At 45.8% G+C, this 21964-nt stretch overlaps 1 protein-coding gene across 1 annotated transcript in view; it reads right to left on the reverse strand.

The window, feature by feature from the left end:
- Positions 1-1271: 1271 nt before the first annotated feature.
- The window catches only part of SLC9A9 (solute carrier family 9 member A9), a 484070-nt gene continuing 463377 nt past the window's right edge, over positions 1272-21964 (reverse strand). The window contains exons 15-16 of the mRNA XM_087818510.1: positions 3229-3334; positions 1272-2020 (exon numbers count right to left, since the gene is read on the reverse strand). Of these exons, the coding sequence (XP_087674636.1) occupies positions 1799-2020; positions 3229-3334 (328 nt within the window). The 3' untranslated portion in view covers positions 1272-1798. The remainder of the gene's footprint in view (positions 2021-3228; positions 3335-21964) is intronic.

Genomic DNA, 21964 nt, shown 5'->3' on the forward strand with positions numbered 1-21964 from the left:
AGTCCAGAGAAAACACCTCAAATAAACATTAACCGAAAGCGACCACGCTTTACAACAAAATTTTATTAGAATTAGGTCAAATGAGAAAATGTCATGCTTTACATTTGCTCTAATTACCTGGAATGCCTAGATTTACACTCAGCTGAGTATAAAACAGTTTGTGCCCCTGGATTCTGCTGTTTGGAAAACAAGAAAGTCGGTGTGTGTGGCAGCTGCCTGACACGGCCGTGGGTCACGTTCTGGGGCGGACGACTGGCCAGCAAAGCGGGTGTCACTCCCACGCTCGGGCCGAGGAAGATGTCATTCTCGACCTGCTGAGGCCGGGCCCCCAGCCCGGGCAGGGGCCAGCTGTCTGGAGTCCGGCATTAACGTCTGCGTTTCAAGAGAAGCCAGGCTCGAGGTATCTTCGTAGCAGAGGCACAGGTCCTGCAGCTGAGCTAAGCGCTGCGGTGTTGGCTCAGGGGCCGCGCCTGCGAGGGCGTCCTGACACCTCCCCGGCTCCTCAGTGTGGTCCCTGCGCCATCATCTGCCCCTGTCGCTCTGGCTCCTGCTAACCAGCTGGGAGGGGGATGGAGGACAGGTCGGGCTCCAGCGCCCTCACCGCCCTGTGGGGAGCAACCTGTGCTGGGAATCTCACTGCCCACCCTACAGAGGGACCCTCTCAAGCCCAAGAATGACCCCAATGCAAGGCTCCTTCTCAGGTGAAACAGCGGGGGGTGGGGGGGGAACCAGCTTTCCCCGTGACTCCCGCCCGGGTGGAGAGAGGAACTGCATCAGTGCAGGGCATTCCCTCATCACCACCCTTCAACAGGAGGGGCGGCTGGAAGGACACCACGGACAGGGCGTGGGCTCTGTGAGAACCGTGGGGTGGGTTCTGTGGGCTCTGTGAGGAGGTTGGTGGCATGGGTTCTGTGGGCTCTGTGAGAACCGTGGCATGGGTTCTGTGGGCTCTGTGAGAACCATGGCATGGATTCTGTGGGCTCTGTGAGGAGGTTGGTGGCATGGGTTCTGTGGGCTCTGTGAGGAGGTTGGTGGCATGGGTTCTGTGGGCTCTGTGAGAACCGTGGCATGGGTTCTGTGGGCTCTGTGAGGAGGTTGGTGGCATGGGTTCTGTGGGCTCTGTGAGAACAGTGGCGTGGGTTCTGTGGGCTCTGTGAGAACCATGGCATGGATTCTGTGGGCCCCGTGAGAACAGTGGCATGGGTTCTGTGGGCTCTGTGAGAACAGTGGCGTGGGTTCTGTGGGCTCTGCGAGGAGGCTGGTGGCGTGGGTTCCGTGGGCTCTGTGAGGCTGCCAACAGTGGCCCTGAGGGCTTCTCTGGGCTCTGCAGATAGCCTTGGGATCACTAAGAGCAGGTGGGAGTCTAGGCCCTAAAAACTGGAAACTTATCATTACTAAGTAACCGGGCATTCCCTTCAGTTCAGGAGCAATGTGTTTATGCTTAAAATTCTTTTTCTTATTTCTACACTCTCCCTAATGAAGGGAGTAAAATCCAGACCCTACGTGAGGGGCCCGGTGGCGCGCGGAGCAGAAACGCCCGCAGACGGCAGGAGCGCTGCACTCGCCCCTCCACCTTCCCCGCCACGCCCGGTCCCTTAATAAAAATGGCTGCTGCCACAGGGTAAATTCGGTTGTATAATATAGAGAAACAGCGATAAATTCTCACTTCTTCAGGCACCAGAGGGTGCACAGGACGAGGGCTTGGTTCTCGCGTTCTCCAGCCTGTCCTCCCAGCTGCCTCGCCGCTTGGCCTGGGCGCCTCCGTGAGCCCCGCACGACCTGCGATCGCAGCCGCCCATCAGTTCAGCTGGGGTGGACCTGGGGTCTGCTCCCGCTTGAGCTCATAGCCCCCCAGGCCCAGGTCCCCCTCGTAAATGTTTTCCGTGCTGGGGGTCTGGGGAGACGCCTCCTTGCCCAGACCCAGCCTGGCCGGCCTGTCGGGGGAGCTCTGCTCCTGGTGGCTCATGGCCAGCTCGTCCTGGCCCACAATGCACTCCGCATCCTCTGCCTTCAGCCCTTCCTGCAGGTTTTTGGGGGGGAAGGAGAGAGAGAGGGGGTCACTTCATGCAGAAAGCAGAGCACAGCAGCAGTCCTACTGTGTAAGAAAAGAGCTGCTTCAGTTCCTTCTTCCAAGTGCCCTGTCCCGCCTGGCTGAGGTCCCTGCTGCGGCCGAGCCACCTTTCCCACCTCCGCAGGTGTGGTGAAGCGTTCCCTGATTGGCACTGAAGATGGCACCTAATGCGACCTCCTTGGTTTAAGGAGTTAATATGAAACCCCGGGGGGTTTCCTGGGTTGATATCTAAGGGTTATGAGAGGACTGGGAGGTGGAATCCTGTGACCTTAGAGAACGGAATGATCCTCAGTGCTGGTTCTGTAACAACGTGATGCTGGCTTGACCCTATCACAAAATTCTCAAAACAGTTTCTGTTATATTTTAAAAGTGCATCCACGCAGCACGTTTCTTGGATGAGTGTCATAGGCTAAAATGGTTGGAAGTCACCGTAGTGGCCAAAGGCATAAACTAAGTAGTTCTGGCCAATACAGTCGTTGTCAGACAGAGGTCCCCTTGCAGGAGGAATGGACGTCTCAAGCGTTATTCCACTGGCTTTGGGAAGGCAGAGTCGCTTGTAGAATGAGCCCTGGCTCGGTGACCGCCGGCCACTGGTTTCCTGCATCAGCCTGTGCAGGAACCACTTGGAGGGCTTCTTAGAACACAGACGCTGGCCCCCAAACTTAGCGTGGGAGCCGGGACCCGACACCACACTTCTCAGGAGTTCTGGAGCGGGGCTGAGGCTGCCGGTCTGGGGAGAACAGCTGCCTGGGGCCGCCCGCCTGAGCGTGTTCGTGCAGGGGCCAGCGGGGCAGCCTGGGAGGGTGCCTCAGCCCCACGCTGCTCTCTTCTGCAATCCCTGGCTCTGACCTGCTGCTAATGGTTTGGTTGTTTCTCAGCGTTTTTATGCCACTCCCTTGAGCCACAGAGCACAGGCTGTGTGTGTTCAAAACCTCAGAACACGGCAGTTTGTGAGCACACGTTAATTTCTTATGTTTCTAAATTCATCCTATGGTTAAAAATACTGGTAAGAAGAATGAGCCCGCATCAGCAACAGAAGCAGCTTCTCAGCGCAGTGAATTTTAAAATGCTTCCTCCTCAGGCCGGAAGGAGTGTCCCCGAGGTTGCTGGGCTCACCCACCTTCCCCACGCCTGCCCCACTCCGGACATTTACTCACCCCATAGGCCCGAGGACTGGTGAGCAGCCTGGAGATTGGACCACACCACTCGGGCAGCGTTGTGGTCAGCGGAGGACCAGCGTGGGTTAAGATTGGTTTCAGATATCTGGAGGCCTGTTAAGGAATACTTGCCAAAAGGGGGTTAGGGTTTAGTTTCTCAGGCAGCATGACCTCTGCATGCAGCCAAGGAGATGGTTATGTTCACCTTTAAATCCTCTACTCCCTCGCTGGGGAGACAGCTTGGCCTGCAGAAACGGGTGTTTCTAACCTTTGCTCCACACACTTTTCCAGGAGCCATTAGTCGGGAAGGAATGGCGCCTGGGGCAGCCAGCACGGGAGGGCTGTGGAATGTGCCTCCCTCCCACCTCCCACTCAGCGTCTCAGCTGCTTAGAGAATGCGTTCTTAATAAACAACAGCATTAAAGATTGTGTTTTCTTAAAACTGCACACAGAGCTTAAACCACCAGTAATTTTCACAAAGAAGCAAGAGGTATTTCATGGAACGTTCAGTCCTTTTAGAGCTGGGCAGTGAACAGATTGTTTTCCAAAATGCTTCATTTTTAATATTCCACAGTCGCTTCATACTTCACACATCAGTTCCTCTGTATACAAAATTATGTTTAAAAGCAGGTAACAGGTTTATTTTATTGCCTAGCATTCGTCCTTGTCTCTTCACTCCAACGTACTCTATAAAGTTAAAAGAAAAGCCTGTTTGTCTAAAGCCACTATCTTCCCTCCAGCCCAGCAGTAATGAGCCCAGGGGCCGCCTCAGGTTACCTTATTATTATTTTTTCTCAAAGAAAAGTAGCCAAGCCATTTTGCCATTCCATCAGAAACAAGTTTTAAGCTTTATATTATTTCCTCTTCTGGAAAATATTTCACCTCGTCAACGTCCTGAAAAGCTTCAATAAGGAGGGAGAGGGGAGCCACAGACAGCAGGTCTCGCTGGCCGGCTGGAGAAGGCCGCAGGCCCCCGGCCCTCGGACACAGCAGGGCCCGGAGGCGCCTCTGCTGGCGCCCATCCCTCGCTGGACGCGCGCTGAGCCATCCGGACACCCGAGTGCGCCGGACGATGGGACACGCCGCCCCCGGGGGCAGGAGTCTGGCTGCCTCCGGCTTCAGATCATTTGCCGGCAGCGTGGCGAGAAGCACGGACGCCCGTGAACACAGCCTGGTTATGATGCAAGGAGGGGGCTGCAAGTCACCAGAGGGTCTGCAGCTCCAACCGCAGACGACAACCCGAGGACTCCTGTCAGACGGGCAAGGCGCAGAAGTGCAGGACCTGGCATTCCCTGTAACATCTTGGAAGTAACGCGGGAAAGCCCTGGGTGGTCTTCCATTAATTTTTATTAGAGTGTTATTTCTTCCCTTTTATGGATACAATGATTTAAAATAATCTAAAGGTTCCCTTTGCTATTGAGATCACTGGCATCATCCCTGGTAGAAGCTAAGTTTTCAGGGCAGGATTGTCCACGTGCCCAGCTGTGCGCTGGAGAGAAGAGCTCACAGCCCTGGTCCCTGGGGCGACTTCAGACGCCCTGCCCTCAGCAGGCGTGTGTGAGGAGCCTGGTCTAGGGCTGTGGTGTTCAAAGGTCAGTGAAAGGTCCTCTTCTGGGGAGGAGAGGACAAGACACAGGCACAACCTGAGTGCAAACCAAGGAAAATCCAGCCAGGGTGTTTCCAGACGGAACACTGACAGCAGGCAAGCAGCGCTTCCAGAGAGGAGTAAAGTGAAGCAGAAACAAGACGGAGAGGCTTGTCCGGACCCCAGCGAGGACACAACTCGCTGTGAAGGCCTGGCACTGACGCCGCAGACGCCGAAAGGATGCTGCGGGAGCAAGAGAGACCGCGGGCTGCGTCGCGGACATTTCCTTCCCAGAACCCTGACGGGGTCTCTCTTGCTCTTTAATCCTTGCCCAAGGATATGGTTTCACTGATTTCAGAGAGAGGAAGGGGGACAGGGAGAGAGACACCCCGTCCGCACCCCGACTGGGGGTCAGGCCTGCACCTAGGCAGAGCCCTGACGGGACTGAGCCCACAGACGGCGTGCGGGACGATGCTTGACGCAGGCCCGCACCCCACCAGCCAACCGCACCTCTAATTCTGTGCGACCGTCACTGCAGCGAACACATGAGGGTGACATTTGTAGCTTCCTGTGAATGTGAGGCTGGGCCAGACTGAAGACTGTCTGTGCCTCGTGGACGGGCCGGACGTGCGGCTCGGCGACCCGGGCCACTGCCAGCTCTGCACTTCGCTGCCCGCGGCGCCTGTGGCCTGGCTGTTTACCCCCCGAGCCTCCGGTATTCTGAACATCAACTGAAGCAACATGTAGGAGTGGTTTTAAACTTTCATGCTACTTAAATGATATTTATTTCATTTAAAAAATTCATTTTCTAAACAATACTTTCAGGAGAAACTGGAGTCTCAACCATTGTTGAGAATGGTGGGAAATGATACCAAGGTGATACCAAGGGTAGGATGAGAGGACGGCTCTGCAGGCATTTGGTGTGTAACTGGGGTTCACGGGCTAGTTAGCAGACGGAAAATTCAGGCTGCCGCTACACAAAAAGTGGTTATTTGGGTTAAAAGTTGTAAGGGGAGCTAGTGAGAGGCCGTAGGTGAGAGAGAGGTGGGGAGAATTTTTTGGTGTAAGACTCTTCCAGGAAACTCCCGAGGCCACTGTGGCTGCTGTGCTGTGCCTGTGGCTCAGCTGTGCGTGGGCGGAGTGGGCACACACTGCGTGGCAGTGAATGGAATGGGACGTGCAAAGTACCATCCACGGCCACGGCAGGCGTGGAGCAGGGTCTGGGTCTGCCCAGTGCTGGCCATGTATTACGTGCTCAGTGAATGTTTGTTGAATTATGATATAGGATGACATTCAGGGTGGTATGAATGATGAAAGTGGGCTGAGCAATAATGCAGACGAATGAAGGGGAAGGATTGCAGCCAAGGAGTGAGGTCTGCCTGAGGGCAAAGCCTAAGAAAGACCAAGCTGAAGATGGACCTCTTGGGTCTCAGGGATTAGACAAAGGGAGCCATGAAAAGAGTGGTAGTGGCGTACATAAAGTGGCTAAAAAATAACTTTCGTGTTTCACTCATTCATCTATTTGCTCTTTCATACACTCACTTGTTTTTATTTTTGTTTTATGAGCTAAGCTACTGAGGTACCCATGGAAGGAAATGAACAATCACCTTACCGAGTGGAAACTCCCTGGTCTCCAGACTGTGATCTCCTTGAGGGCGGGGCTGTCCTCTGCACCTGGGTTCAGTGCTTGGCACATTTTAGATGTTCAATGAGCAGTTGTTAAATTAATAAAGACAGCAGGCTCAGAGGGAGTTAAAGAATTAATTGCTTGGTGGAACCCAGCCAGTGACAAAGCTGGGCCTGAGACCAGAAACATTTCCCCACACTGGGATGTCTCCTTTCTGTTACAGACACTGGGTGACAGGATTTGTCTGACTGGATAACTGACTTGGGGGTCCAGTAATCAGTGACTTTCTGAGCTCTTGATTGCTCAGCAATGTCTAGAAGCAGTTGATTTCCAGGGTTGCCTAAATTATTAAAAAGTAAGAAAACTTTTGACCTATGAAAAAACCCTAACCACGGATTTTGCAAAATGCATTACTTTTTTTTACCAGGTTCTAGTACATATATGTTTGGGAGAGAGATTCCCCATTGGGTATTTTTGGTATGGCTAGTTTTACTTCTCTGATAAGGTAGGAACTCGTCAAGATGTGATATTAAGCTCCGGGGGAAGAAACAATGACTTTTCTCATCTTAGAGGGCTGAAGTTTGGAAATAGCACTGTAGTTCAGTAGATGTAAGTAAAATCTGGAACTCTACCCAGAGTTTAACATGCATAGAATAGGAAAGACAATCCCAGATACATTTCCTCCTCTGGCAGGAGCTATTAGCAGGCCCAGAGCTAAATTTAGTGCTTAACTTGAACTAACATTCAAACTACCTGGTAACACTGATTTCTCTCTATCTCTTTTGTTTGTTAGTTTTTGTTTTGATTATTTTAAATCCTCATGTTTTGTCCATCGTAAGTTGCCCAAGCCAATGCCTAAAGTCCTACATATATTGGTGAGAAGTAAAAACCCCGAGCAAAGGTCAGCTCCACAAATGAACATCTGTTTTTTTCTGAGGGGACTAAAGTTCATTGTCCCTATTGATTGAATATTTGCAGTCTCTCAAAATTCATCCTATGAAGCCCTAATTCCCACTAGATGGTATTTGGAAATGGGGCCTTTGGAAGGTAATTAGGGCCATGAGGGTGGGGCCTGATGACGGGATTAGTGCCCTTCTAAGATGAAACCTCAGAGGTTTGCTTACTCTCCTTCTGCATGTCCATCAAGCAGAGGTTGTGTGAGCACACAGTGAGGTGGTAGCCATCTGCAAGCTTAAGGGAGCTCTCACCAAAACCCAACCGTGTTGGACTGTGATCTCAAACTTCCAGCCTCCAGACCATGGGAAGTAAGTTTCTGTTGTTTAAGTCACGCAGTCTATGGTATTTTGTTATGGCAGTTTGAGCAGACTAACATACCTTCACTCTGGCCCTCTTTCAAAGTCTTTGATTTGAGAAGCCTAATTTTGCCTAATCATAAAGATTACTTTGGACATTTGTTAAAAATTCAGACTTCCAAATCCTCCCTTGGAGGCTCTGATTCAGCAGGTCTTCGGGGTGGCCTGGGACTGTGCTTTTTTAATAGGCGCCCCAGGGGATTGATGATCAGGTAATTATAGAACACAGAGGTCTCTTTCCAGAGTATTGTCTTCCATATGAGATTCGAATCTTAAATAGGAAGACAAAGGACATAGTCTCTTATGTCCATCAAAGGATCATTTTTAGGGTGAGGATACATATAAGGTAAGCCCATTTGGTCCAGAGCTCAGGCCTATCTAACGGCCTGGGCCAATTGTTCCATTTTGTCTGGGGAATGGATTATATACTTGGTTCAACAAGATGAAAACTTGGGGATGCTACACCTGAGAGTACATTAATGAAGCAGCACACCTTGGCTTGCCTAGGAGAACTTTGTGCCTATTTGGAGCATTTGTATGTGTAGGCTTGATAAATGATCTTGCTTTCAGGATAAAATGCTGGTCAGTGCATTGCTGTGCAAGGAAGGAAGGCACACTTATCTCTGTACAGGATTATCAGGAATATACACCCTACTCTTTTATTTATAAAGCACTTCCATATGTCCTATTTCCTCTTTACAACTGTAGGTGGCTAAATAGTCCCATTTTAAAGATCATGAAATGTGTAAAGAGATGGCTTTTCAATTCTCTAAGCTGTTCTTCCCTCCATTTCCAGAGGGCTCTTTATCTTTCAGGGTCGGCCTGTGACTGTGTGGTTAGGATGGGTGCATGCTGACGTGGAAGCCAACCTTGCCCTCCGCTCCCAGACGTTTTTGCAGAAAACCAGGTCCCACTTGCTACTGACGTGATGAGCCCCACACTGCTCCTTACACAGCGCCGGTGACCAGAGCTGGCAGAGGACAGCCAAAATTACACAGCCTCCGTCACACCTCTCCCGCTTGGTTTCCTGGGAAACGCGGCCTAACAAACTGAGTGTCCCTCCCTCTTTCCTTTGGGCACGTGGGATTCTGTAGTTGCACATTCACCATGCTGGCTTCTTGGTTTAGTATGCGATGAGCCATCCTGAGGGTTCAGGGTTCTGGTTGAAAGAGGGCTTTATGAGTCCCACTGAAAAGCCTTCTTTTTTAAGCTGTTTCACCCTGTTCTCTGGCTTGCAGGAGGACTTCCACCTCCATACCAGGCACTTGTGGAGAACATGGGAGTGGAAGCCTGTCTCCCCAGCAGCCACTCTATTTTAAGGAAAAGCTATCAAGATGGTACCTTCCTCGAGGCTCTCCAGGAGTTCTGGTTAAAAACAAGGAAGTGGCAGAAACCCTTCATTCACACACGGGTGAATATAGGCTTCTTTGACAATCCTAACCTTTGTCATGTTAAAGGAAATCATCTAGACAACTTCTGGGCCAGAAACAAAACAGCAAATACCAGCATAAAAACCCTGATTGAGTGAGCAGAACCACCTGGAATAAGCCAGCAAAGAGTGACTGCAACCCCTTTCAATCTGGTCTCTGAGTTTTGCCAACCCATGTCTGTTGGGGAATGGCTCTCCCTTCAAGGCCAAGTTAATGTGACCCTATAGCCAAGTAGACTTTTTGGATTTGCGACGCTGAACTGCTTCAGCTCCATGACAGTTCAACATGTACATCCTGGCCTGATAGAGTTTATCTCTTTGTCTTACAGCAAATTGCTTTCACCTCCCTCTCCTTCACTAGACTCTGAGCTCCTTGAGGGCAAGAACTGTATTATTATTTTTAAAAATATTTTTATTGTAAAATAAAACAGAAATACATCAAGGCTGACAAATCCAATACAGCTTAATAATTCTTTATGAGGCAATGAAACCACACAGGCCAGGAAACAGAACTTTGTTGCCCACCCATGAAGCCATTTCTGGGTGTCCCCTCCCTCTCCCCACAAGGAACTATTATCATGATTTTTAAACCTATCACTTCCTTGTATCTGTATTGTAGTTTTACCACTCAAATGTCCATTTCTAAACACTACAGTTTGGTCTTGCCTATTTTAAAAATGTGTTATGTCTTTTAATCTATAGATCCCTCCTCTATACTTTTTATTTCTTTATAATTTATCTGCTTAAGAACCTGTGGAGGTTCCCATAGTCTGAATTTTGCTGATTGCAAACTCATGTGCAGCCCAGCCTCTTTTGCTACCTTTGGTAGTTCCTGCAAATCACCAGTTGGGCCCAGATTGGACCCGATTCAGGTCCTATCCTATATCCTATATCCTATATCCTATATCCTATATCCTATATCCTATATCCTATCCTATCCTATTTTTTTGACAAGACTAAAGAAGGCATGTCATATCTTGTTGTCTCTCTTTGCGTAATCTCGGTAGCCACTGATGCGTAATATCTATATATTTTTGCTCAATGGGATTAAAAAAGTGAAATTATAAATATATCTATTTTATTATATTAAGTAAAATATGTTTATACAGAGACACTTTTTTATTCAGTGGACTAGTCAATATAGGAAAGCCAAGATAAATGGCTTGATTTATTGCATCTATGTATCCATTTTCCAGATCATTACTGGTTATCATCCTCTGAAGACAGCTGATTCTTTGTTTAAATATCATTATGAAATAATGAATTTAAATGAGTTTGATTGCAATTATTATTGTTAAAGCTCAGCCTGATTCACCCCTGGTCAGTGGGGGTCCTTTCCGATTGGCTCCTGGGTCCTGCTGACACGAAGCCGTCTTTGACAGCTTCCCTGCCATCTGTACGGTAAGTCGTTACAGGCTCACCTTGCATATTTCCTGCTTCAGTCCTCAAACCAACTATTTACCCAAAGTTCTCTGGTTTCTTTTAGTGAGAAATGGTATTTTAACAAAATAATCTGGGAACTGAGGGTTGCAATATACAGTGGGGTGTGGTAAATGTTTGACAACTGATGATATCTCTTAAAAAAAAGACTGGATTGGTAGTGTGTCGCAGTTTCCATGGTGCAAATATTCCCACTATGGCTTACTTCAGTACACCAACACGAAGTCACTGAATGTGGAGTTGGGACAAGATGTATGAACCTGTTGTTTGAAACTAGTGCAAACCAGCTTCACCATGCCACCGGCTGAGTTCCTACAGATACATCCAATTCAAGTTCAAGAATTTCTGATTCTCAAGGACATAGAGAAGGATAGGATTAGAATAATTCATAACTTATTTTTATCCTATGTTATATATACAGTAGTCTCAGAATGACAGTACTGAGACCACCACCATAACGACATAATACATTAAAAACACTTTGCATATCCCCCCCTTCATTCTAACCTCCTACTAAAAAACCCTATATGAAGTTGTACTATATCTACATTGTCAACACAGAGTGATTACATTCTCTATTCTCTTTCTCAGCCCTCATTTATTCCCAGCTCTAAAGGTAACTATATATTTAACGCTCACCTTCAAGCTTATGTTAATTTTTTAAAGTCGTTTTGATTGTCTGAAGCTTGCTCTTCAGTAGGATCCTCATGAAGAAATCATGGGAACATTCTCTGAGTTCTTGAATATTAATATATTAATAACAGTTTATGCCCTTTATATTTTGAAAGTGTTTAATTTTCCTGGAAATAAAATTTTTGGCTTACACTGTCTTTATTTGGCTATCTTAAATATGTTGCTATTTTTTTTGACATAAGTTTCTCCTGAAAAATATAATGAAAATATAATTTCATTATATTAAAAAATACCTGAGACAAATGAAAATGAAAATATTACATACCAAAATTGGTGAGATATAGCAAGAGCATTTCTAAGAGAGAAGTTTATAGTGATAAATGCTTACCTCAAGAAACAAGAAAAGTCTCAAACAACCTAACTTTACACTTTAAGGAATTAGAAAGAGAAGAACAATAAAGCCCAAAGTTAGTAGAAGAAATGAAATAACAAAGATTAGAGCAAAAATAAGTGAAATAGAGACTAAAATGACAATCAAGAAAATCAGTGAAACTAAGAGCTGACACTGAAGAGATAAACAAAATTGACAAGCCTTTAACCAGATTTACCAAGAAAAAAAGAGAGAAGACTCAAATAAATAAAATCAGAAAGGAAAAAGAAGATGTTACAACTGATACCACACAAATAGAAAGGATCATAAGAGGCTACTATGAATAATTATATGCCAACAAATTGGACAACCTAGAAGAAATGTATAAATTCTTAGAAACATACAACCTACCAAGACTGAATCATATGATAGAAAATCTGAACCGACCAATCACTAGTAAGGATATTGAATCAGTAATCAAAAACCTCCCAACAAACAAAAGTTCAGAACCAGATGGCTTCACTGGTGAATTCTACCAAACAGTCAAAGAAGAATTAATACCAATTCTTCTCAAACTTTTCCAAGAAATAGAAGAGGAGAGAACTCTTTCCAATTCATTTTATGAGGACAGAATTACCCTGATACCAAACCAGACAAGGATGCCACAAGAAAATAAAATTACAAATCAATACCACTGATGAATAAAGATGCAAAAAATTTCCATAAAATATTAGCAAACAGAATTAAAAATTATATTAAAAGAATCATACACCATGGTCAAGTGGAATTTATTCCAGATGGTTCAACATCTGCAGTGAATGTGACATATCACATAACAAAATGAAGGATAAACATTATATGATCATCTTAACAGACGTAGAAGAAGCATATGACAAAATTCAATATCCATTTATGATAAAAACTCTCAATAAAAGGGGCATAGAAGGAACATACCTCAACATAATAAAGACCATGTATGATAAGTCCACAACTAACATCATACTCAATGATGAAAAGCTGAAAGCATTTCCTCTAAGGTCAGGAAAAAGACAAGGATGCCCACTCTCACCACTTTCACTCAACACAGAATTGGAAGTCCTAGCCAGAGCAATTAGGCAAGAAAAAGAAATAAAGGACATCAAATTGAAAAGAAGTAAAACTGTCACTGTTTGTAGATGACATGATATTATATATAGAAAATCCTAAAGACGCCATCGAAAAAATGGTTAGAATTAATAAATGAATTTAGGGTTTCGGGAAACAAAATAATTACACAGAAATCTGTTTTGTGTTCTTCTATACACCAAAAATGAACTGACAACAGTGTCGTGATCGCTGCAGGGGGCGGGGGGGTTGGCTAGGTGGAGGTTGGTAAAGGGAGGGATGGGGGACATCTATAATAGTGTTAACAATACATTTTTAAAAATGTGAGAATCTTAAAAAGAAAGAAAAAAAGAATAAAATACTCAGGAATGAATTTAACCAAGGAGGTGAAAGACCTGTATATCAAAAACTATGAGACATTAATGGAAGAAATTGAAGAAGACACAAAAAAATGGAAAGCTATTCTGTGTTCATGAATTACAAGAATCAATATTGTTAAAATGTCTATACTACCTAGAGCAATTTACAGATTTAATGCAATCCCTATCAATATGCTAATGGAATTTTTTCAAAGAAATAGAACAAATATTCCTAAAATTTTTATGAAACCACAAAAACATTCCAAATAGCCAGATAAATGTTGAGAAAGAAGAACAAAGCTGGAGACACCATACTCCTTGATTAGAAACTATACTACAAAGCTATAGTAATTAAAACAGTATGATATTGGCATTAAAAAGAGCCACATAGATCAATGGAACAGAATAGAGCCCAGAAAGAAACCCATGCATATATGCTCAATTAATTTATGACAAGGGAATCAAGAATATACAGTGTGAAAAGAACAGTCTCTTCAATAAATGGTGTTGGGAAAACTGGACAGCCACATGCAAAAGAATGAAACTTGACCACTGTCTTACATCATATATTAAAATTAACTCAAAATAGATTAAAGACTTGAATGTAAGATCTGAAACCATAGAACTCCTACAAGAAATCATAGAAAGAAAGGTCCATGACATGGGTCTTTGTGATATTTTTAAAAATCTGACACCAAAAGCAAAGGAAACAAAAGCAAAAATAAATAAGTGGGACTACATCAAACTAAGAAGCTTCTTAACAAAGAACACCATCAATAAAATAGAAAGACAACTTATTGAATGGGATAAAATATTTGCAAATCACAAATCTAACAAGGGACTAATATCCAAAAAATATAAAGAACTCATACAATTCAATAACATCAACAAAACCATTGCAACAACATGGATGGACCTAGAGGATATTATGTTAAGTGAAATAAGTTGTACAGAGAAAGACAAATACTGTATGATTTCATTTATATGAGAAATCTAAAAATAAAAAACCCACACCAAAACAAATGAACAAATAAAGCAAAACAGAAACAAACTCATACATACAGAGAACAAACTGATGGTGCTAGGGGGAGGGAGATGGGGGGACATAAAGTACATAACTGTAGAATTACTATGTTATAAACCTGAAACTAATATAATATTGTATGCCAACTATAATTAAAATAATTTGAAAAATATTTAACAAAGAAAACATACCACCCCAATCAAGGTATAAATTATTTTCATTACCACAGAAAGTTCCTTTGTGCTTCTTTCTAGCCCGTTCCCCACCCCACCCACCACTTGAGAAGCACCCAGATGAATCACCTTTGGTCTAGGCATTTACAGTAAGAAGAAGGGGAGGGGAGGCAATTTCACGGAGGAAACAGTGCGCAAAGGCGTAGACATTTGAGAAATTGTGTCATGTAAGGGACTTTAGTCCTCTGACCATCGCAAGCCTGGGGCTGAGGGCGTGTGGACTCTATTGGATGGGAGTTTGACAGAGCTGAGGCTTGGAGCAGTCATGAAGGGATGGAAAGTCGTAATAATAATACTAATAATAGTAATAATTTTCTTTCTCTTATAAATCACATGGTGTTTTCTAGATGCCCAAAGGACTTTTTCTTTAAAGTTCATTAATTTCACTAAAATTTTTCTGATGTTTGTCATTCTTGGCTATACTCTCAGGTACATGGAATGCTCTTTCAATGTGTGGTTCCAGGTGTGTTAAATGTGCTGTATTTCAGGACGGTTCTCTGAATTAGCACTTGTTCTGCCTCCTTGCTCCACTCTTTTCCTTTGGGGGCTCCTATTTTCTGGATGTTCAATATTTTGCCTGCCTTCAAAATCTGTAACTTTCTCTTGAATACTTTATATCTTTTTATTTCTTTTTCATTTAAAAATGTTCATTTTTTTCACCTGATATTTATCTTAAAGTAGTATCCATCTCTTTTTTGCTTTTGTATCCTTTAAATTTACTATTCATTCCTGAAACAATTATTTTTCTTTATTTTAAAGTATTTCCAGAGTTTGTTTTCTCATTTTGGTTCGTGTTCTTTCATGTCTGGTACCATGTTCTTGATGTCTTCTAACCTGTTTTAATGCAGTATGCTTGCCTTTCCATCCGTTCGTGGGCATGTCTTCTAGCCTGCTTTCATTTCCTCTTTTTTCTTATAATAACTGTGTAGGACTTTACTTCTATTTTTTATTGTTACAGTTTTTAATGTGAAATTAGTTTTCCTGAATTTATAGAAAGAGGCAAGGTTTAGGAAAGATTTCCAGCTCGACAGGGCTCCCTCTCTGTTGTTTTGACACAGTGTAAGCATGGGGCTTGCATTTTGAGCTTTCCTGCCGTTTCCCTCCCCAGCTTATCTGGGCCTCGTCTTTGCTTCGTCGCGATGATCTTAGCCAACTTCGTCTGGATTCTACTCCAGGCAGCTTCTCCTGTGTGGAGGGCCCTGACCTGGAGTGGAGCCCGGGAGACCCACTCTGAGAGCTCTCGGGGTCCTGACTGCTCCAGCCCCTTCGGTCCTTCTACTGGGACCTCTCCCGCCCGCTAGAGAAGGCGACACCCTCGGGTCCCTGCCCAACTCATTTAAACGGCTCCCCCTGCACTTTCCAGGGGATGCCATTGGCTGCGTGGGAGTCCTAGTCCCGGGTTCTTCAGAGGATACGCTGTTGCTTCCTTTTGCCTCCTGCAGGGACACCTGGCTCTGCTCATTTGCAATTTGGAGTTTGTGAGAAAACGTGTCCCTAGTTTTGTTATAAATGTTCCTCTGGGTTTTGGCTTTGTTATCTCAGTGTCTGTCTAGCTTTATGTAGGGATGTGCAGAAATGGAAAGATGGCCATTGATGCCACTGCCATCTTCCCAGAATCCTCCAGGAACTGTCTTTTATTTGATGGTCTACCTTTGTAATTAGTGTCTAGCACATTACTAACGAATGGGGCTGTGGTCTACTTAGATTTTTAAATCGCACTCTGCATGAACTACCTAAGCTAACTGGGAACCGAGCATGCTCCAAGCAGTGTAGGTCAGACTCATCAGAATGCCTTCCTATGCCAGGGCCAGATGCGTCACGTGGCTCCTGGAGCCATGGGTCTTTACTGTTCCTGGCCCTGCACTGGCATCTCTGAAAAATGCCTGTAAGCTTATCACTTGCATACAATTTCATGTGACATTTCAGAGAATTCCTAAGTGTCTTGAAACCCGTCCATGTTTCCCTTGAGGACTCAAGCTAGGAAACTCTGGTCAGGAGTGATTAAGTATTAAGGATGCGGGCAGACGAGAGGGCGACGAAGCGGTATGCCTGTATCCTGCGTGTGCTGGGAGCCAGCTTTATCGGTGATATCTATAGGATCTACCTATCAAATGTTGAGATAATATGCTGGACTCTTCAGTTCCAGACAGACAATCCATGAACAGAGAAAGGGCAGTAGAGTTTGTCGGAAAGGTTAAAGGAAAGAAGATGGCTGTCGGCTACCAAAGCAACCAGAGTAAGTGGGTCAAGTGGACTCAAGATAAACAGGTAAACACAAGATAAAAGGGGGAATATTGGAATCATGAGGCTGGAGGAAACCCGAGAGTTCATCTGATCCACAACTTCAGATCTTAATATGGAAGAAGGTCTAAACCTGGGGTTTCTACAAGTGTGGTCACCTGACCATCGGCATCAGAACCTCCTATTGCTTGTTAAAATGCAGGTTACTGGGCCCTTGAACTCAACCTTCTTGGGCAGGGACCCAGCGATCTGCATTTTAACAGTCCCCTGAAAACCATTGGTCGAAATGATGCAGAGAAGAATGGCACCTGGTCTCTCGAAGGACCAGATGTGGAGCAATGCTGCAATCATATTACTTTAGTATGAGTGCCGCTCCTCCTACTGTTTCATCCTTAAAACTTTCTCCTTTGGACACAGGATGGGATCAACAGAGTTGCAGGAATCCTTGCTGCCTATCAGATGCAGCTGAAACCTTTTGTGCTAATGGAATATTACCTTTGGCTCAAGCATTTCGAAAGAAAACAGTCTGCAGAACAATACTTCTGCCACCAGCATGGAGTGGGCCGGAGCTTTTGGGGCCTTCTGGTTAGAGGAATGCTGCCCAGACCCTGCCTCTGTCAGCTCACACTGATTTTGACAGCAAGCCTGCTGGGTCACCCCCCCGGTGGCCTGTAGGAGAGCTGGGCTGTTGGAAGTGACTGTTCCATTGTCCCAAGTCCCCACTCCGGTTTGGAGGAAAATGTGCCCCGGATGCCTCCTCCCATCACTGATTGGATGTGGTCTTGTGAGTGCCGGAGGCTCAGCTGGCTACCCCGGAATTCACCTGTAAGACGCAGGCAGTTAGCCCTGCCCTCGCCCTCTCTGGCTCACCCAGTGCCCAGGGGGCTGGGCCCTTCCCCTCCACTCCCAGAGTAGAGGGTGTGCCTGGGGGCAGTGGTCCCCACGTGGGCAATGGCAGGGGTCCTAGGGGATGCACAACTGCACTCATCTTCTGCCTCTGCAGAAACGGAAACAGTCACCTCTGCACTGGCCCCTGCAGCGTGGGCCCCACGGGGCGGGATTCTCAGAGCACGGAGGTCAAGAGGAAATTATCTTCAACACTTTCATGGGACAGAGACAGCACATACCACACACAGATGGCTGAGGCTGCTCCTGTGACTGCTTCTCAATGTGAGCAAGAGTCTCCACCACATTTGCCTCAACTCTCCTGCTGCTAAAGAAACACGCGATGCTGTGTTAGATCTGGTTCGCTAATTATTCAGAGACTGCAACTACCCCGTGCACTTGTTTCCCACGGCTGCCGTGACGGAGAAGCACGCTCTGGGTGTCTCAAAGCAACAGACACGTATCGTCTCGTGGTTCTGGAGGCCAGAAGCCCGAGATCCAGGGGTGGGCAGGGCCCATGCCCTCTGAGGGCTGCGGGCGAGCTGTCCCACGCCTCTTACACCTCCTGCTTATGGCCACGCGTCCTGGGCTCCTTGCCTGCCGATGGAGCCTCATCTTCCCACACTGTCCTCCCTGCGTCCTCACGCGACCATCTTCATAAGGCCAAGCCGTCCGCTGGCTTAGAAGCCCACCCTGCTCCAGTGTCACCTCAGCCCAACTAACTGCATTTGCAACGAGCCCATTTCCAAGGGAGGTCACATTCTGAGGTACCGGGGGCGAGGGCTTCAATATATCTTTTATGGGGGAAACAATTTGGCTCATAACTTCCTGCTATTTCTGAATAATCACGATACTTTTAGAGGTGGTTAAATATTTTTTAGAGAGGCTGGGTTTGAATCATAGGCCTGCTTCTTGTTACCTATGAGTGGGCAAATTTCCTAAGCTCTTTGGGCCCCATTTCCTCATTCATGAAATGGAAAAAGCTGCAACGGAGACCTCACAAGACGCTGAGATGAGATAAAAACATATACAATTTTTAGCAGTTCCAGGCACATAATAAGCACTCAACAAATGTTAGTTAACACTCCTTTTTTCGTTGTGTCCCTTGAGGAGTTATAAGTGTTAGAAATGGATTTCGATCACCCCACGCCAGTTAACTCAGGAAGCACCCACCACATCCCTGCAAAGTCCACAGCATTTCATCTACGGTTGCTGGAGCCCAGGGAGGTAGTGCTGGAGCCCCAGGGAGGTAGTGCTGGAGCCCCAGGGAGGTAGTGCAAGTTCCCTCAGCAGAGCCCGTCATCCCCGGAGCAGCCCTGCGGCCTGGGAGGCACTGCGTGTGCTCCTGTGAGCGGGTTCAGGCGGCACTACGTTATGGGGCCCTGTCTCCACAGGAGCAAGGGGCTCACTAGGAAGGTTGGTGTTTTCATGGTGGGCATGGTTCTTAAGGTCACCTCAGAGCAGCCCCTTCCAGCATCATGTTTGTTTCTCTGGCTCTGGCTGCCCTTGAAGCCACTCTAACTTTCCTCCACAACACGGACAACCTTCTCCTGTCCACTTAACCACCTCTGTGTAGAGTACAGGCCTAGCGGCTCTTTGAGGGAGACAGAGCTCCCCCGGCCGCCCCCCCCCCCCCCCAGCAATGCTGGCTCCTGTAACCACTGAGATTTTTACTGGAATCCGGGTAGGTGACATCGAGGTATTTTTGAGCTATGGCATGAAGCCTGCTCAGGAAACACTAAACTCTATTTCCTTCCGCTGAGCAGACACAAGAGGAGGGCCCCTTGTCCTTACCGAGTCACATGTGATAAATAATCTCACCCTCCTTCCCAGGCACATTTTTCTCCCAGATGCAGCCACTTTCAAGCTTTCCTTCACCTCTAACTCAACTCCTACCTGGAGATACCTTTCATAATTGGTACTCAGTACCTGCCCCAACATCTGCTCAATAATATACATGTAAACTAAAAATACTTCTGTGGTGCACTTGGACCTGTTCCTATCCCCTATCCTACCCTACCCTACCCTATCCAATCCTACCCTACCCTACTGCACCCTACTCTATGCTACCTACCCTACCCTAACCCTATCCCATCCTACCCTATCCTACCCTATCCTATCTTACCCTCCTCTCCTCTCCCTTCCCCTCCCCTCCCGTCCTGCCCTATCCTGCCCTGCCCTGCCCTACCCTACCCCACCCTATCCATTTCCATTCCATCTGTCTTCTATTATTCGTAGAGCAGACACTGCTACTGTGCTCCAATATCTAGATCTCTTTCAGGTTCCTGAAGTAGTGGCATCAGTGTCTTTGAGGTAGGTGGGGCTATGTGACTAACTCTGGCCAATGTGCAGTGGTCATAAGTGACTAGTGCCACTTCTACACTGAGACATAGAAAGCCAGCGCATAACCCTCCAGCTGACTCTTTTCCTGCTACAGGGACCCAAGGAGGCCCTAGGTTAAGATAGTGGAGTCAGATCCAAGCTGCTTGGGTCACTGAGTTGCCACATGGAGGACAGTTGCCCTAGAGGGTCACTCATATCTTTAGCAGCCTTTACATGAGAGAGAAATAAAACTGCTTGATGGGCCCCTGAGAATTGGGAAATGTGTAGTCTCTCCTATTCTGACTAATACAGTATTCTCTTCTATTTTTTTTTTTTTTTAGAAATGCCAAAATTATTTTATGCTGAAAAAAAATAATGCTGAAAAATAATGCTGAAAAAATTTTAGTTATTGAAGTGATTTCATGACCTATTATGGGTAGCCTCCGATAGTTTGCAAATTATTTTCCAAAGCATGTGCCACATCAATAGCCCCTAAGTGTAGATAAAGAGAGAGTTCCATAGAGGAGGGTCCTGCATGAAGCATGCTCCCTCTCAGGGTCTGAGCTTGCTGGCATTGGTGACTTAAGGACTAAGTGGCTGTGTGACCAGGGACCTGGAGAGTTAGGTTGCAATTGTTTTTGGGGAGGGCACCAGGGATTGTTCCTCAGCTGGCTGAAGAGTGGATTTACCTTTTATGTGGGACTTGCCTTTTAGATATGCATGGATCCAGAGTCAGGCCTCATATATTGTGTGTTATCAATAGACCTGTGTGCATTGGGAACACAGATTACAGGTGTATCCCGGTTATTATTAAAAGCTGGAATACAAAGGCATGAGGTTGCTACTGTCCTGTCAAGTGGTGGAGTCAGAGGCCTCCATTCATGGCTGTGTCCTTGGCTATATAATAGAACCTCACTGCACCCGCAGATCCCGCCCCACTTACTTTTCCAACCTTCTCCCCACACTCTTTCACAAGCCTTAGTTTCTGATATGAGATTAAGCACTGATTCCTGTTTATGTATTACTGTCCCTCTGGGTCTTTGCATATGCTGTTCCCTCCATCTGAACAGCTTTCTTTTCACCTTGGCACCTGGAAATCCTAAATTCATTCAGACAGACTCAACTGTTACTGCCTCTGAAATCCCAATGATCCTTCCCCTGCTGCTCTTCTGTGTCTTACCAGTCTCTACCTTGTAACTAATAAAGTTCAGTTCTCCTCCAATTCTACCTTCAACCAGAGCTGCTTCTCTTTTAGCTTCTTTGTCTTAGAGTTCCACATGAAATTCCACCCAAATAAAAGGGTTCTTATGAATAATAACCACAACACATACCCCAAAGTTAGAAAATCCACTGACTTTAAAAAACAAGGTTGATTTACTAAGGTTGACATGGGAGGCCTTTCTACGCTACTCACAGTTCCCATACCCACCAAATACTCCACAGACTTTCACATTTGCATGCTCTGTTTCCATTACCAGGAATGTTGCTCCTCATCTGCCTTTTGGGGAAGGCCATTTATTGAAAGCCTGTGAGATAGATTGCTATTTACCTAGCCAATAGCCAGTCTCTCTTTTCTTCTTACAATAGAAAAATGTTCTATTTCCTCAGAAGACTGGGTGACCAATTAAATGAAAGAAGTTTGTTGGGTAGAACTTCTAGAGAAGCTCCTTAATGAGCACATCAATTTTGCCCTTTCTACTTTCTCTCCTGGAACTTAGATGAGGTGTCTGGTGCTCCAGCAGCTATTTTGGGGCCATGAGGTAAACTTGAGGATAGAAGCTATATACTAAGGATGGTAGATGAAAAAGATAGAAGGACAGTAAGAATATTGATGACATCATGGAACTACATTACCAGTTGCAGAATATCTGATGCTGAACTTCTTTTACAGGAAATGAAGACTTCTGTTTTGATTAAACCATTGTTATTTGGATTTTTCTGTTATATGCAGCCACACTTAATCCAAATGGATACACAGATCAATTCAAATAGTAAGTCTTCTTTGTCATTATCCCTGTATCCCAACTAGAGAATTTCTTCACTGGGTCTCCCACAGGTCTTCACTCAGACCTCTCTGATAACATTTCTATAATGTATCAGAAATATTTGACAATATAACTCCTCTCCTGTTAGACTGTGACCTCCTTGAGGAGGGAGCATGGTCTCATTCC

This window comes from Miniopterus natalensis, chromosome 6 (genome assembly GCF_054644295.1).
Source record: "Miniopterus natalensis isolate mMinNat1 chromosome 6, mMinNat1.hap1, whole genome shotgun sequence".
Classification (NCBI taxonomy): domain Eukaryota; kingdom Metazoa; phylum Chordata; class Mammalia; order Chiroptera; family Miniopteridae; genus Miniopterus; species Miniopterus natalensis.